Here is a 13145-nt window from a genome sequence, read left to right on the forward strand (position 1 = left end):
TTAAAGATGCTTGTTTCTCCTTGTGGAATTTGCCATCTGTTGATCAATGTATTCAGATGGGCCTATAAAGGAGACTACATACGGCTTACAGTAATAAATGTATTTATAGGCAGTAGTCTACGACATCGAATGTGTCATCATGCTACACATCTTACACAGGTCTGTTGCATTCAGCTTTATTTAAAAACAAAATCGAAGGATAATGCAAACTATTAAAAAATGATCAACGGTGCTCATAGTACCGTGTGTATATCCATATCTATATATATATATATATATATATATATATATATATATATATATATATATATATATATATATATATATATATATATATATGTAAGTATGTATACATTTACAACCTATCTCTCTCTCTCTCTCTCTCTCTCTCTTATATATATATATATATAATGTTTAAAATTGGAACCTTCGTCGTCACTGAAAACAGAGTATTACGAATAAAGATTAAATCTCGAATCATGTAACATGAAGTTAGTCTTAACATGGAAGACAGATTTATTTGTGTAGAACCGTTCTTTCGTCACATTTTCTACACTGCAGTCACTCACAGTGTTCGTGTACAGAAAGATAGAAGGTTTAAAGTGTCTACACTGGGGTCATTCACAGTGTTCGTGTACAGAAGGTTTAAAGTTTGCGTTTGAGTCCGCAATGAAAGATGGTCACGCGCTTGTCCCTCTATTACGCTGAGATGGCCTATACCATTAGTTATATACCATTATATACCATTAATTATATAACATTAGTTACTGCTGCTGTTTCTATATGATATAAGAAAAATCAATCCTCGCGATTTTAGTAGAACGTAAAATATCTGCAAAACAATATTTTGTTATGTTTTGTTTTGCAGATATTTTTGTAACTAAGGATCTGTTTGCCACAGTAAGGCGTTTATGACAAACGTCTACTGTTTCCATATTAGACGTATCTTGACAAATCATCAACATTCTTACTTCCTTAATAATATAAGCGATGTGGTGACCGGCCTACGAAAACAATAAAGACACAAGTACTAATACGTTTGAACACAAATAGGCCTACATTTTATTTTGCTCTTGTAGTTTACTCAAGCTAAGACTTTTCAGCAATTAGTTTATTTTAGTACTCTATTGTAATTTATATTAAATAGAAAGCAAGCAGAAGACATTATTATTTTGAAGAAAAAAAAGCAATCGGAATGCAAAATGACCCGAAATGTTTGTCATTCTTCTTTGCATTGGGTATTTAGATTGGCGATTCTTTTAAAACTAACTTTAGACATTTTATATGTGTTATTTAAATGAAAGTACAGTTCCATAATTTTGTACCCTATTCTCAGTAATATCAAGGAGAAGAATATGTGCTTAAAAAGCCTCCTTTTTTAAATGGGAAACACTCATTTATTATTAATAAAGTCATTCGAATCTAACAATCGTACTGTAGATACCAAATGGAATTTTAAAGAGTACTGAAAATTCTTCATTAACAGTATTATATTATTAGAAATAATATAAATAAAAATAATATTTTGATCTTCCAGGCCTATTGCCTGCGTAATGTGGTCGTTAACAAACAAAGTCTTGTAAATAATACTGACATAATGGCTAACACTGAACATTAAATAAAATAAAAAAACAGCTTTTAAATTATTCTACATGTCATATATAATTTAAAATATAAAAAATGAGGTATGGTACAATGTTGGTCTTTTAAAAATTTTTTCCTACAATGACGTAATCTATGCGTTTGCTATTCTGTGTAGGCCACTGCTGGCAGGGCGCAAGGGCGGGACTAGGCGACATGTTTTGCATATCACGTGACTGTGCTTTAACAAATCAACAATTACCTTGGCTTTGTTCTTCAGGGGTAACTAAAACGGTTGTAAGAATCGTTAGGACGAGCTCCATAGAAATGTGTGAGCACAATCTTCTCAGTTCTGGCTATGTTAGTCCTCTACTGAATTTTCCCTCTCCAGACGCCTTGAATTTCTCAAATTTGCGTGGCAATGGAGCCCAACATTCCGGGCTCCCGCAGATCTACGGCAGGAGAGAGGTGTGCTCGCTCCCGTGGACTTCCCGGAGTTCGTGCACAGCCCCGACACAGACTCGCGCCTTTAGTGATTACTCTCAGCCTTTTCTTACTAACTCAGTGACTGTGACTACCAGCACCTTCAACCACAGCAAGAGTCCGCTGGGGGACTTCAGTAAATGCTACTTCCAGGATGCAAACCACAAACCAGAGGTGCCGGACAGTCAAACGACAGCTTTCGTCGGTGAACATGGAATCACGGGTTCTGCAAGCTCTACCAAATATGAATTATCAGGCTTGGACAGACGGTTGCAAAACATGGTGACACAAGCCGAGGTGAATTCAAATAGCCAAGCAATAACCGATGGCATTAAAGAGTCGATACACGCCATTGTCCCAGTACAACCCTCATCGAGTTCTCAGAACACCCGAACAGCCTTTTCTGATGGTATGAAACTTGTTCTTTGACCTGCCATGGAAATTAAGGACCATTTATGTCATATCATGTTTTGCGTTACTATGGCCTAGTGTAGCTTAATAAGAATTTTACTTCAAAATAATTACACTCGGCGTTATATCAGCAGCAGATATGTATCTTTAATAGGCTATTCACTTAATGTTTTGACGCTGGCATATTCAACATATGTCTAATATCTTTGTGGAGTTTTCCCCCCTAAAATTCGGAAAGAATGCTTTAAAAATATTTTTTAAGAAAAAGTGCATGTTTTGATTTTAAGGCCCACATAATTTACATATGAGATACAAAGTAACAATATCTTTCTTCTTTCTAGGAGTACCTTGGGGTCCTACACAAGTTAAAGCCAGGAAGAAGAGGAAACCTTACACGAAACCACAACTGGCTGAACTTGAGAATGAATTTATGATGAACGAATTCATAAATCGGCAAAAACGGAAGGAGCTATCGGACAGACTGGACTTGAGTGATCAACAAGTAAAGATCTGGTTTCAGAATCGCAGGATGAAAAAGAAAAGACTGTTAATGCGCGAGCATGCGTTTACCTTGTACTGAAAAACATCAAGGTTATGGTGTTGGTGACCTCAGTGTCGGCGTCTCCTGTGTCTCTCTCGCTCTTCCACTTGGCAATGATTTACCTACCTGATTTAATTGTTGATTGCACCCAAACCTTTAAGATAAAATTCAATTTCGAGAATATGGATATTTGTTTGAAAGAGATGCATTACAGGCAACTCCATGTTGATTTTTAGATTGTCATGGAAACACTGAGTCTTTACAACAGGCCTGATAACTCTTCAGGTTTTAATGTAAATGTTGACTTATTGCAGTTTACATCAATCAATGCAAATTAAAAACCCAATATTTCTAATAATATTATAAAAACACTGTTAGAATGTAGGCATTGTGTGCTTTTGTGAAGTTTGTTCGCTTGCTTTTTGTTATTTTTTGGTTGCGTTTTTGTTGTGTTTTGTTGTCAAGCAGAAAATTCGTACTATTTATAAGATTTAATGTCAATCCTGGATTGTGTGTTATGTTGACTTTATGAGGTTTACATGTTTTTGATCTGTATTTTTTATACTGAAAAGTAAGAACGGGTGGACCAGTGTAGCTAAGTGTGTAGCTCAGGTTCATTTGAGTCAAAGGTCAGATGAATTTCAGATTGAATCTGAAATTGGGGGCATACACACCGTATACATCACACAGACTAGACTCTACATCACACAGTCTAGACTCTGCATGTATTTCTATGTGATTATGACTTACTTATTCTAAGAGGCATGGCTCGAGCCTTATATTGGAAAGCCACTTGTCATATGTTCAGTTACCTCTACAGTGTCACTGAAAACAACTGTAACTTTTGGAAATACCTCAATTTCTGTAACTCATTAAATATAAACAGATGAAGTGAATGCTTGAGATAATGTCTTATTATGACTATTAATATGATGAAAATGTATTGAATAGTAATTACTATATTGTAGAAATGTAGACTTTGAGTACGCTAATAGTCTACTATGCAGTTCCTACTAGCCTATTGTGAGAGGGCGGTAAGAGGCTAACCTGAAGTGATATGGACAATATTCAAAATATTAAGGACATTTTTTGTAATGGAAAATGAGTTACCATAGGTTACACAAGACGTCATCAAGGGGACTGAGGAGAAAAACCTAAAGTAAATAAACAAAAACAATCCAGTGGATATCTGTTGTAGTAGCCTACTTTTCATGTACGTAAACATGAATACAGATCTATTTGTTAGAGTGTAAGTCTGCAAACCAGTCCACAAAGTGAACCTCACCAACCATGTCACCAACCCAACTAAAACCCACACTAATTTATACCCTTAGGGTATTGTTAGAATTGAAATAGTTTCAGCAGTTTCATGTTTATCAGGTTTATCTATACTCTCTAGTATAGATCTAATATATATATATATATATATATATATATATATATATATATATATATATTCAAGATCGGCAGTATGTTAATTAAGCAGGTTGCAGAGTTAGTTTTGCTAGTGATAAACCAAAATAATGTGTTTTGGTAATGTGTCCGAATCGTTTATGAGAATACAGCGGGACTCCTTTTGTTTGGCGCGCGCCAGATACGGGGGCGCCAAAACAAAGTTAAGGTCAAGTTAGTCTCTAATCTTGCACTGAGAAAATAAAAAATCAACTATAATCTCACTTACACGCCGACTTTACGAAAAGTCGATTTAATGTGATGCATTTGTACGATGTTCGTAGGCACATGAAGCTTTTTTCCTTTGAATAGTCCCGCAGAAGACGTTAAACGTTTCCGAGATTTTCTTTTATTTGGTATTGTAACAAAAGCTGTGTTAATGATAATTTAAAATTAGTTGTATTAGTCTAAGATAATATGCGCCACATTAACGTAAAGTTTTTATTGATGAAAGGTTGGACGTTGGTCAAACACAGTATATTATAGTTAGTAAACAATTTAGCGGTGCATTCATAGTGTTGATAGCCGATAGCCAAGCAAGAGCAGTTTTATTCTTTGACTAAACAATAAATACACACACACACATGTATATATATATATATATATATATATATATATATATATATATATATATATATATATATATATATATATATATATATATATATATATACACTAGTTTGCATATATGTATATCTCAGTTTGTGTATGCATGTCTTAGTTTAGGCTATTTAGGAAATTATAGAAGAACTGGTCAAAGCTACACGCAATTAATTAGCACAACGAATTAATTAACATACAATGTAAGGCTTAAGGAAAACGTACAAGTACAAGCTATGAAATATTTGACATAGCACTTTAAAAACATGATTATTCTGAAATATTCTAAATTGTAGACTAAATCACGTAACGTTCACATTAAAACTCGACTGATACCTGTTAGCAAAATTAAGTTATGCATTTAAGTATTCTGTAAAATCTATATTTCAAATGTGTAAATATTACAATAATACACGTCGCACGTCGATTTTGAAACATCTTTTGGCGCCAGTTTCGTAGCCACCAAGCTCTTACATTTCAACTAGAACGCATCCTTTTGTCTGAGCAATAAAATGATTTGGGTCCTGACGGTTATTTGTGATTGCCGGGTGTGCACTGTCTCAGACCGCAGACGTTCAAAGCCAGACGAGTTGTTTTGTACTTGGCAGTGTGAATCTAGTGTCTCTTACTCCGAGAACGTTTTTCCTTTTATCTGTTAAGATGCAATGTTCAACAAAATTGGAGTTAACACATGGATTATGGAATAAACTACGTCTAGACTAAAACAAACCCTGAAGTGAGTAAAATCCAGAAAAATTATAACTAACTATTACTGATACTTCTACTACTACTACTACTACTACTACTACTACTACTACTACTACTACTACTACTGCTACTTATTATTATTTTCATTATTATTAGTATAAATAACACAACTATTTGTTTTTATCATTATAATGTACTACATTTTGTCACATTAAACATTCAGCAGTATAAACATTTAGTAATTTAGATGAACGGCTTTACGCATTTAAGATGTTGATCGTGTGGATATAATGTGATTTTGGTTTTGTTAATAATACTATAAGAAATCGTACGTAGTCGTTAACAGTTCTTATGTGTGTCCTACGGAGTATCTTTAAATACCTTATACTAGTTCTGTTTCTTGTCTGGGCTACGGTTAAAAATTAAAAAAGGAAAGGAAAGAAAACCCTCGTTTAAACACTTTTAAAAACTGTTTGTCCGTGTAAAGATGATGTCACAGTAAAGGAATGTTTTTGGGATTGGTGTTAAAACCAGGCCTCTAGGGGAGAAGTGGACAAAGGAGATTTAACATACTGCTGAGAAAGAAACGTGAAAAAAACATCAAACCACTATTAAAACAGATTATTGGGTTTAAGCCTGTAGCTATGTGATTCTAAATGTGTCTCGTGTAGATGGAAGAAAAGTTATCGTAGAGGATGAACACATATCTCGTCAAGTGTGATGTGAGTGCTTATGAAAAATCACACGTTCTGAAAAGTTACAAAAGGGAACTTAATGTGCTATTAACTATTTAATGTGCTAACCAAAATGGTCTTTGCACGTTCTTTCTTGTAATCTGCAGAGCATATTTCTGGTGCAAGGTCTTTAATGCAGCATTTCAGCGATTGTTTACTAATGCCTAGTAATGCACATGGAATGAAAGGGGGATTAACATGGGAAATAAAAAAAATGTAGGTAACCAATAACCTGCAGAGTGCGTTTACCAATGAGTTGCTCAAGACGCTTCTTAATGACTGATATTGATATATGGTAATTTCTTTACCGGATCACATGACACAATTACCTCAAGAATCGATCAAGATGAATTGCACGTCAGCCTACGTTTCCGATTTTTTCTCCCTCACGGGTCCTGTCCACACGCCTATGGTGCAATAGATGGACAAAGTTTAACCCAGTCAAGCTGCCTATTGCTGCTCCGCGACGCTAAACCGAGATATGACGGACTACGATGATCGCAGCAACTGTGCGTCTAATATGTATTTACCGAACTGTACGTACTATGTTTCGGCGCCTGATTTCTCGTCGGTGTCGTCGTTTTTACCACAAACTACATCGTGCCAAGTTAATTTTCCATATTCTTCCAACATAGCTCAAGTCCAACCTGTTCGTGAAGTGTCTTTCCGGGACTATGGACTGGATCACCCGAGCAAATGGCATTACAGGGGCAATTACGCTTCCTACTATTCAACGGAGGAGATAATGCACCGAGATCTACTCCAATCGTCAAACCGGGCGGAAATGATATTTAAAAACGATTCCATGTACAGCCACCACGGCGGCTCAAACTCCGCGTGCAATTTTTTCACCAATGTGGGCAGAAATGGAGTACTTCCTCAAGGATTTGATCAATTTTTTGAAACTATCAATGCTGAAAAGCCCAACCCCGAGCACTCCAAACAAAAGGTAGAGCCCGGGGTCCCCGGAGATGCCGCATGTAATAAAGTGTCTTCAGATAGCGCGGAGCAGACGAAGAGACACCCGGCTGAAACTACGGAGGAAGAGTCCTCACTATCAACTTGCGGAGAGGACAAGACCAACGGCTCAAGTAGGTACACGCATTAAAAGGCGGTTAACGCCGCTCAGTACTTTTAGTTTTATGTGCAGCTTTATAAGCATGCAAAAGATTTTATATACCCTATAAGATTTGCTTTGCTGTTGTAAAAAATACATTTACGATGGGGAATCTGTTCAGGTGGGCAATGTTAGCGGCGTATTGTGTATTTGTAGAATTAATTTGAGTATAAATAATGTTAAAAAGAAAGGTTACCCAGAGCTACTTGCCATCATTTTCCGGCAGGAATGTGCCTTCTGTGCCTATGTACCGTGTCTGCTGCTGGTCGTCCACATTAGTTTCATAAGCATGCATGAGTACAAAAGCATATTTTACATTGAACTGCAAGACTTTCATTGTATAGAAACGTAGAAACGTAGAAGAACGGCTCGTGTGCGCGTGCATTTGTGTGCGCGCGCGTACGTGCGTGTTTGTGTCAGCGCATTGTGTGTGTATATATTCATTTATTTACGTCTTGGTTTTCTAAGTACGCCAATTTTAGTGTGTGTGTCTTTTGTTTATGTTTTCATTTTAGTTTGAAAGATAATTTTAATAAAGAAGGTTTATGTCCTTTGGATTTCTTTAAACGTTAAAGAAATCGTTCGGAACTGATCACTTTAAAGTAGTCAACTCTGTCATTGAGTTAAATAGCTGTTTGACCAGCACAGCACAGTCCCATTTCAAACTGATGTTAATGTATTGTTAATGTAACTCAGTTATGTTTCTCTTTGTAGGTGCAAAGTCCAGAAAAAAGAGATGTCCATACTCCAAATACCAGATACGAGAACTTGAACGAGAATTCTTTTTCAACGTTTACATAAACAAAGAGAAACGTCTACAGTTGTCAAGAATGCTAAACCTCACGGACCGGCAAGTGAAGATTTGGTTCCAGAACAGAAGGATGAAAGAGAAAAAGCTAAACCGAGATCGACTTCAGTATTTCACGGGAAACCCTTTATTCTGAAACTGTCATGACATTGTACACGTTGGTAGACCACGTTCATGGCTTCCTGTGTCAAGATTATACAGACTATTTTGTTGGGACATTATACATTCAACCAAATAAAACACGCAAGCTAAAAGCTGTTCGTAGGTCTGATGTATATTTTTAACTATGCAAAGCATTTGGTAATAGAAGAATGAACTCTTACCTCAGTGAAAATTATACACCGTTTATTTAAGGTGAATGTAAATTGATCCATAAAAAGCAACCATTTTAAAAATAAGGGTACCTCGACAATCTTTTCATACTCCGTTGTTTAATGGTGAATGCCACTGAAATGTAATCACAGTGTATATTATTTATTGCAATTTACATGGTACATAGAAAGCTACGTAAGTCACATCCATTGCAGTAAGCAACAAATAATTTTGATTACAATAATCAACACATATTTCCATTATAGTAGAATTGTGTATGCATTTGTTTGATAGTAGCATGTGGTGTATTGGTGTATTAAATAAACATTAAAACTCAACATTCTTTTGAAGATTTGCCTTAAACTTGTGTTTCATGGCTGACATGCAAAATATTTATTTTAGACAGTTTCCAATATCTTCAACGATACAAACATGAATATACACGAGAAATATATTACTGATACCTCAAAACAATGACATTTAGAAATACCGCGAATGGTTTACTAGTTTATTCAAGGGACGTCCAGGAACAGAGCGACAATATCACAGCAGAAAGAAACTCTTGAAAACCTGTACAGGACGCGTAACGGGCGCACCAGGGGCATTTTATACTTTTTTGTTCTTTTACACTGTGGTTGTTTACCAAACCTTGAACCGTGTCTAGACAGTTCAATAAAGTCTGGCTGTAAAGGTTTAAATTGGGGGCTATTGTACCCTCTGGCCAGTCCAAATGCGACTTTGCTCTAAAAGCTGTACATACTACAGATGTTCTTTACTAGAGTTGGACTGTTGCGATGCACAATATAGAAAGCGAGTCTTAGAAATTCTAATCAATAATACAGAAAACACCCGAGCACTGAATTATAGGTTCTGAGACATCGCATTAACTAATATCTCTGTGCACGCTGGTGCAGTCGTTTGCGTCAGAACAGGCTTAGATAGAACAACTGATAATAAGATCCCATCCATATAATAAAATGGCCGTACACTGAAATGTGTCCAGAAATATGAAAAGAGCATTTGAACTTCCATAATGTCAAGGTCGTCACCCTTAACCCTTTTAAATAAGTATAGGCGCCTTTTAGCCGTTCTCTTTGAGAAACTACGCCCTCTGAGAAATACCGCAGTGCAGCATACCCCAACATGGCTGCGCAGTGCTCCGTTTCCTTCAATTGAAAACAAGCGCATTCCTCCGTCTCAGCCTATGGTTCCGATCGACTAAGCCCATAATGATGTCAAAATAGGACCATGGCTGTGACTCAGTGACTGAAAGCATTACTTTATATAAAAATAACACCCTTTACTATAGTCTGCACTGAGTAACGGAGTCCGCTTTTGTGTTTGCAGACTACACCTCCGGGACCTTAAACTTTAGCTTTAAACACACTGACGTTTTTTGTTCTTTAGGCCAAAATAGCGCCAAACACCAGTGTCCCTCTATACTGAGAAGCTGCTCTGACCACACGAACTATACAGTATTTCTTTTGTCTTTAGTGAAAGATCTCAGACGAAATCAAACGTTTCAGAAATACAGCTGTAGCCGAATACAACAAAGGACGGGCTCTCTCTGTTGCACTCGTGTCAAATTTACTTTTAAAACGCTACTAATACAATGGTAAACATTTTCATGAATAGATCAGTGACGTCGCAGATTTTTATTTATTTATGTTTTTTTTTTATTCATTTTTGAACACTGCTATGTAATACTTGCCTAAACATATACAAGCCCTGTATTAATCAACCTAACACGCAGGTCCAAGGTGCATGGCATGATGTTAATTGATTAACATATTAGCGTTGATTATTATTATTTCAGGGACTCGCAGCTATGCGTAAAATTTAAGACTGTTCTGTGCATTATTTCTATAATTATTCAACACGTAAAATAAGTCGCTGTTTTCTGAATATACGAGTCGTCCACATGCAAATAATGCCTAGAGGTGATGATGAAAACTACATTAGACACTCCGTGAAAAGTGGAAAGTGAGCTATGGTCTGCTTTGTTGATGAAATTTGTAAAATGGTTGATTTACGAAAATTTCTCTTTGCATCTCTGCGATGTTAGTACAGCTGGTAGCCACACAGGGGCGCACTTACAGCAGGTTTCGAGCGTGTGTTTTGTGCCTAACAACGATTGTGATCTTGATTGAATATACTGAAATTCAGTATATTCAGTGTAGCCCATCTGAGTTTTTGTACGAACAAGATCACCTTCTGCTGTTTTCAATGTCATTTAGATACGTATACGAGATACTATATGGTATAAAATAATTATGCATATTATATATATTTTTCTAAACGTTAGGTTATTTGAGTACACTCGTCGGCTATTTTGCTGCATGTCACAATGGTTAGAAATTAATGTAGCTCTCATTTCTAAACTAAACTTATTCTAAAGACGAATAATTTATCTTTAGACTAATGCTTGGATTAACTTTACATCGAAAAAGCCAGCGTCAGCAACATGTTCCATTTATCTGTGTATATGCCTCGAGGAAAATAATAGCAATAAACACAAAATATTGAACTTAAACTGTTTGCATTAAAATGATATATAATTAAGTAAAAAAAAATGACTGTCTTCTTTGGTTAATAAGTTGAAAATTACGTAGCATAAAACCTCGCAATACAAACGTTCTAGAATAGATCTCATTTTCTGTTTTGGGTAAGATATTTAGAGTTAGTTTCAGATATTTTATTGAATCATATATGGTATTTCCTAGTATATAAAATTGCATTTACAAGTTCTAATAAGAAAACCCAAAAATAATAATATACCACTAGGCTTAAAAATAATTCAATAATTGTCTTGTACTAATTGCAGTATGTATAACATCACAACATGCTTACCTTTGCATAAAACTAGTATAAAATATACTTAATATATATAAATGGAATAAAAGGCATCATCTTAAATGTCCAGGTTTAGAATTGCCACGTGTACGTTAAGTAGATTGTTTTGTAGCCTACCTTATATACATTATAACTTACGCCTTACAGCCAAGGAATTAAGAAGTATATAATTCGTCTACAGTGTTATCAATTTAATCCCATATTTAAAATCAGTTGATTAATTGTAAAATAAAAATATCGTACCCCATGTAAAACAATTGCTGGTATGAAATATGTGCTGCACCTTTTGGTTATGTACATTTTGCGATCCTCCTGACTGTGTGAGCACCAGGTTTGCAAGGCAATATACAAACAGTTCTTAGTTTTATTAAATGTATATTAGTATAGATTACACGTGTATTGATATGTATCGAATATTAAAAAAGATTGCTAACCAACACGCCTCGACTCTGTTTGGATTAAACTTTATGTAGCCGTTGATCCTGAATTACAAGTGCCTATATTGGCAATGCACTCTGTCTGAAATTATAGTATTTAAGAAACACCGTATTCTACAAAGTCCATTTCAGATGTTACAGTTACGTCTGTTGTTACGTTCGTGCATAATCTTGCAATCAGAAAAAGAATTGAATTGAAATAAGATAAATTTTGTTTAATCAAAATGTATTCACATGTCAAGACACAGAAGCTACAGTACTCTGTTTTATTAATCTACCAATGAGAAAGTCTACTGATTTAATTATGTCAATCTGTATATGTTTATCTTTTACTTTTGGGCTTTAACATAATCATTTGTATTGGTGTAGTTTGAAGAATTGTGTCGTGGTTCACTGATAACTGTTGAACATGCATAACATCACGATCACACATAATTAGCAATGAACGTGCTTACCACACGGCTTGTGTTTACCACACGGCTATTTTTAAAGACTTCCATTTTAATCCAGTTATCTTTTTAAACCAAAATAAGCCATTGCAGTAATGCCGATACAATGCAAATTCAAATCTTAATGTGAATAATTATCTGAATCATGATCATTTTTACTAAGTTTTGTAGTAATTAGACACATTTTGAGTCAAAAATCTTTTAGCCATCATAGACTCGTTGTAAAATGCCAAATACGTTTAATTATTTGCAACTTGTTATTGGTTCACAAATTATCTTTGTGGAAATGCGCAGGATAAGGCAGGAGTAAAACTTCACAGAATGCTGTCCACAGAAGTACATTAGCGAAGAGCACAGCACGCATCGATCGTGTTTGTCGTCTATATATCTCTTCATAAATTAATACATTTAACCAGATATTGTAGCTACGTAGGCCGCTAATGCATTCCTCGCTGAAAATTGCAAAGCGCAGCGGACAACAGTAGCCTATAGTATTCACTTTCGTATTATGATACATTTAAAATATACATACACTAATATTCTATAACACATCACTCAGCACGTTCACGGGAACTAGTGTTGTTAACCACACATAATCATTAAGATCTATAGGTCCCTTGTCCAGTAAAAGCGAACCGTATCCTGCGTCTTACAATGTA

At 35.5% G+C, this 13145-nt stretch overlaps 2 protein-coding genes across 7 annotated transcripts; both read left to right on the plus strand.

Annotated features, from left to right (window-relative positions):
- Positions 1-1714: 1714 nt before the first annotated feature.
- On the plus strand, positions 1715-4154 carry hoxd12a (homeobox D12a). The gene is made up of 2 exons (XM_077001204.1): positions 1715-2473; positions 2817-4154. Exons 1-2 carry the CDS (start codon positions 1738-1740, stop codon positions 3053-3055), a joined length of 975 nt encoding a protein of 324 aa, XP_076857319.1. The 5' UTR covers positions 1715-1737; the 3' UTR covers positions 3056-4154.
- Positions 4155-5629: 1475 nt separating this feature from the next.
- hoxd11a (homeobox D11a) lies at positions 5630-9448 on the plus strand. Of its 6 annotated transcripts, XM_077002838.1 has the most exons (4): positions 5630-5804; positions 6932-7046; positions 7146-7601; positions 8342-9448. In XM_077002838.1, the coding sequence occupies exons 2-4, from the start codon at positions 6992-6994 to the stop codon at positions 8569-8571; spliced, it is 741 nt and encodes a 246-aa protein (XP_076858953.1). In that variant the 5' UTR covers positions 5630-5804; positions 6932-6991; the 3' UTR covers positions 8572-9448. The 6 variants fall into 6 exon arrangements, with proteins under 6 accessions (XP_076858953.1, XP_076858951.1, XP_076858952.1 ...); XM_077002836.1 differs by having other exon boundaries at positions 6846-7601; positions 8342-9441; XM_077002837.1 differs by having other exon boundaries at positions 6932-7601; positions 8342-9441.
- Positions 9449-13145: the final 3697 nt, after the last annotated feature.

This window comes from Brachyhypopomus gauderio, chromosome 4, assembly GCF_052324685.1.
Source record: "Brachyhypopomus gauderio isolate BG-103 chromosome 4, BGAUD_0.2, whole genome shotgun sequence".
Taxonomy (NCBI): Eukaryota; Metazoa; Chordata; class Actinopteri; order Gymnotiformes; family Hypopomidae; genus Brachyhypopomus; species Brachyhypopomus gauderio.

What these genes read in the sequence shown, in the direction of transcription:
- hoxd11a (XM_077002836.1), top strand. Translation starts at nt 6,992, where the DNA reads ATGACGGACTACGATGATCGCAGCAACTGTGCGTCTAATATGTATTTA. An exon ending in GGACAAGACCAACGGCTCAA is followed by an intron (nt 7,602 to 8,341) that starts GTAGGTACACGC and finishes TTCTCTTTGTAG; the next exon opens with GTGCAAAGTCCAGAAAAAAG.
- hoxd12a (XM_077001204.1), top strand. Translation starts at nt 1,738, where the DNA reads ATGCGTTTGCTATTCTGTGTAGGCCACTGCTGGCAGGGCGCAAGGGCG. An exon ending in CCGAACAGCCTTTTCTGATG is followed by an intron (nt 2,474 to 2,816) that starts GTATGAAACTTG and finishes TCTTCTTTCTAG; the next exon opens with GAGTACCTTGGGGTCCTACA.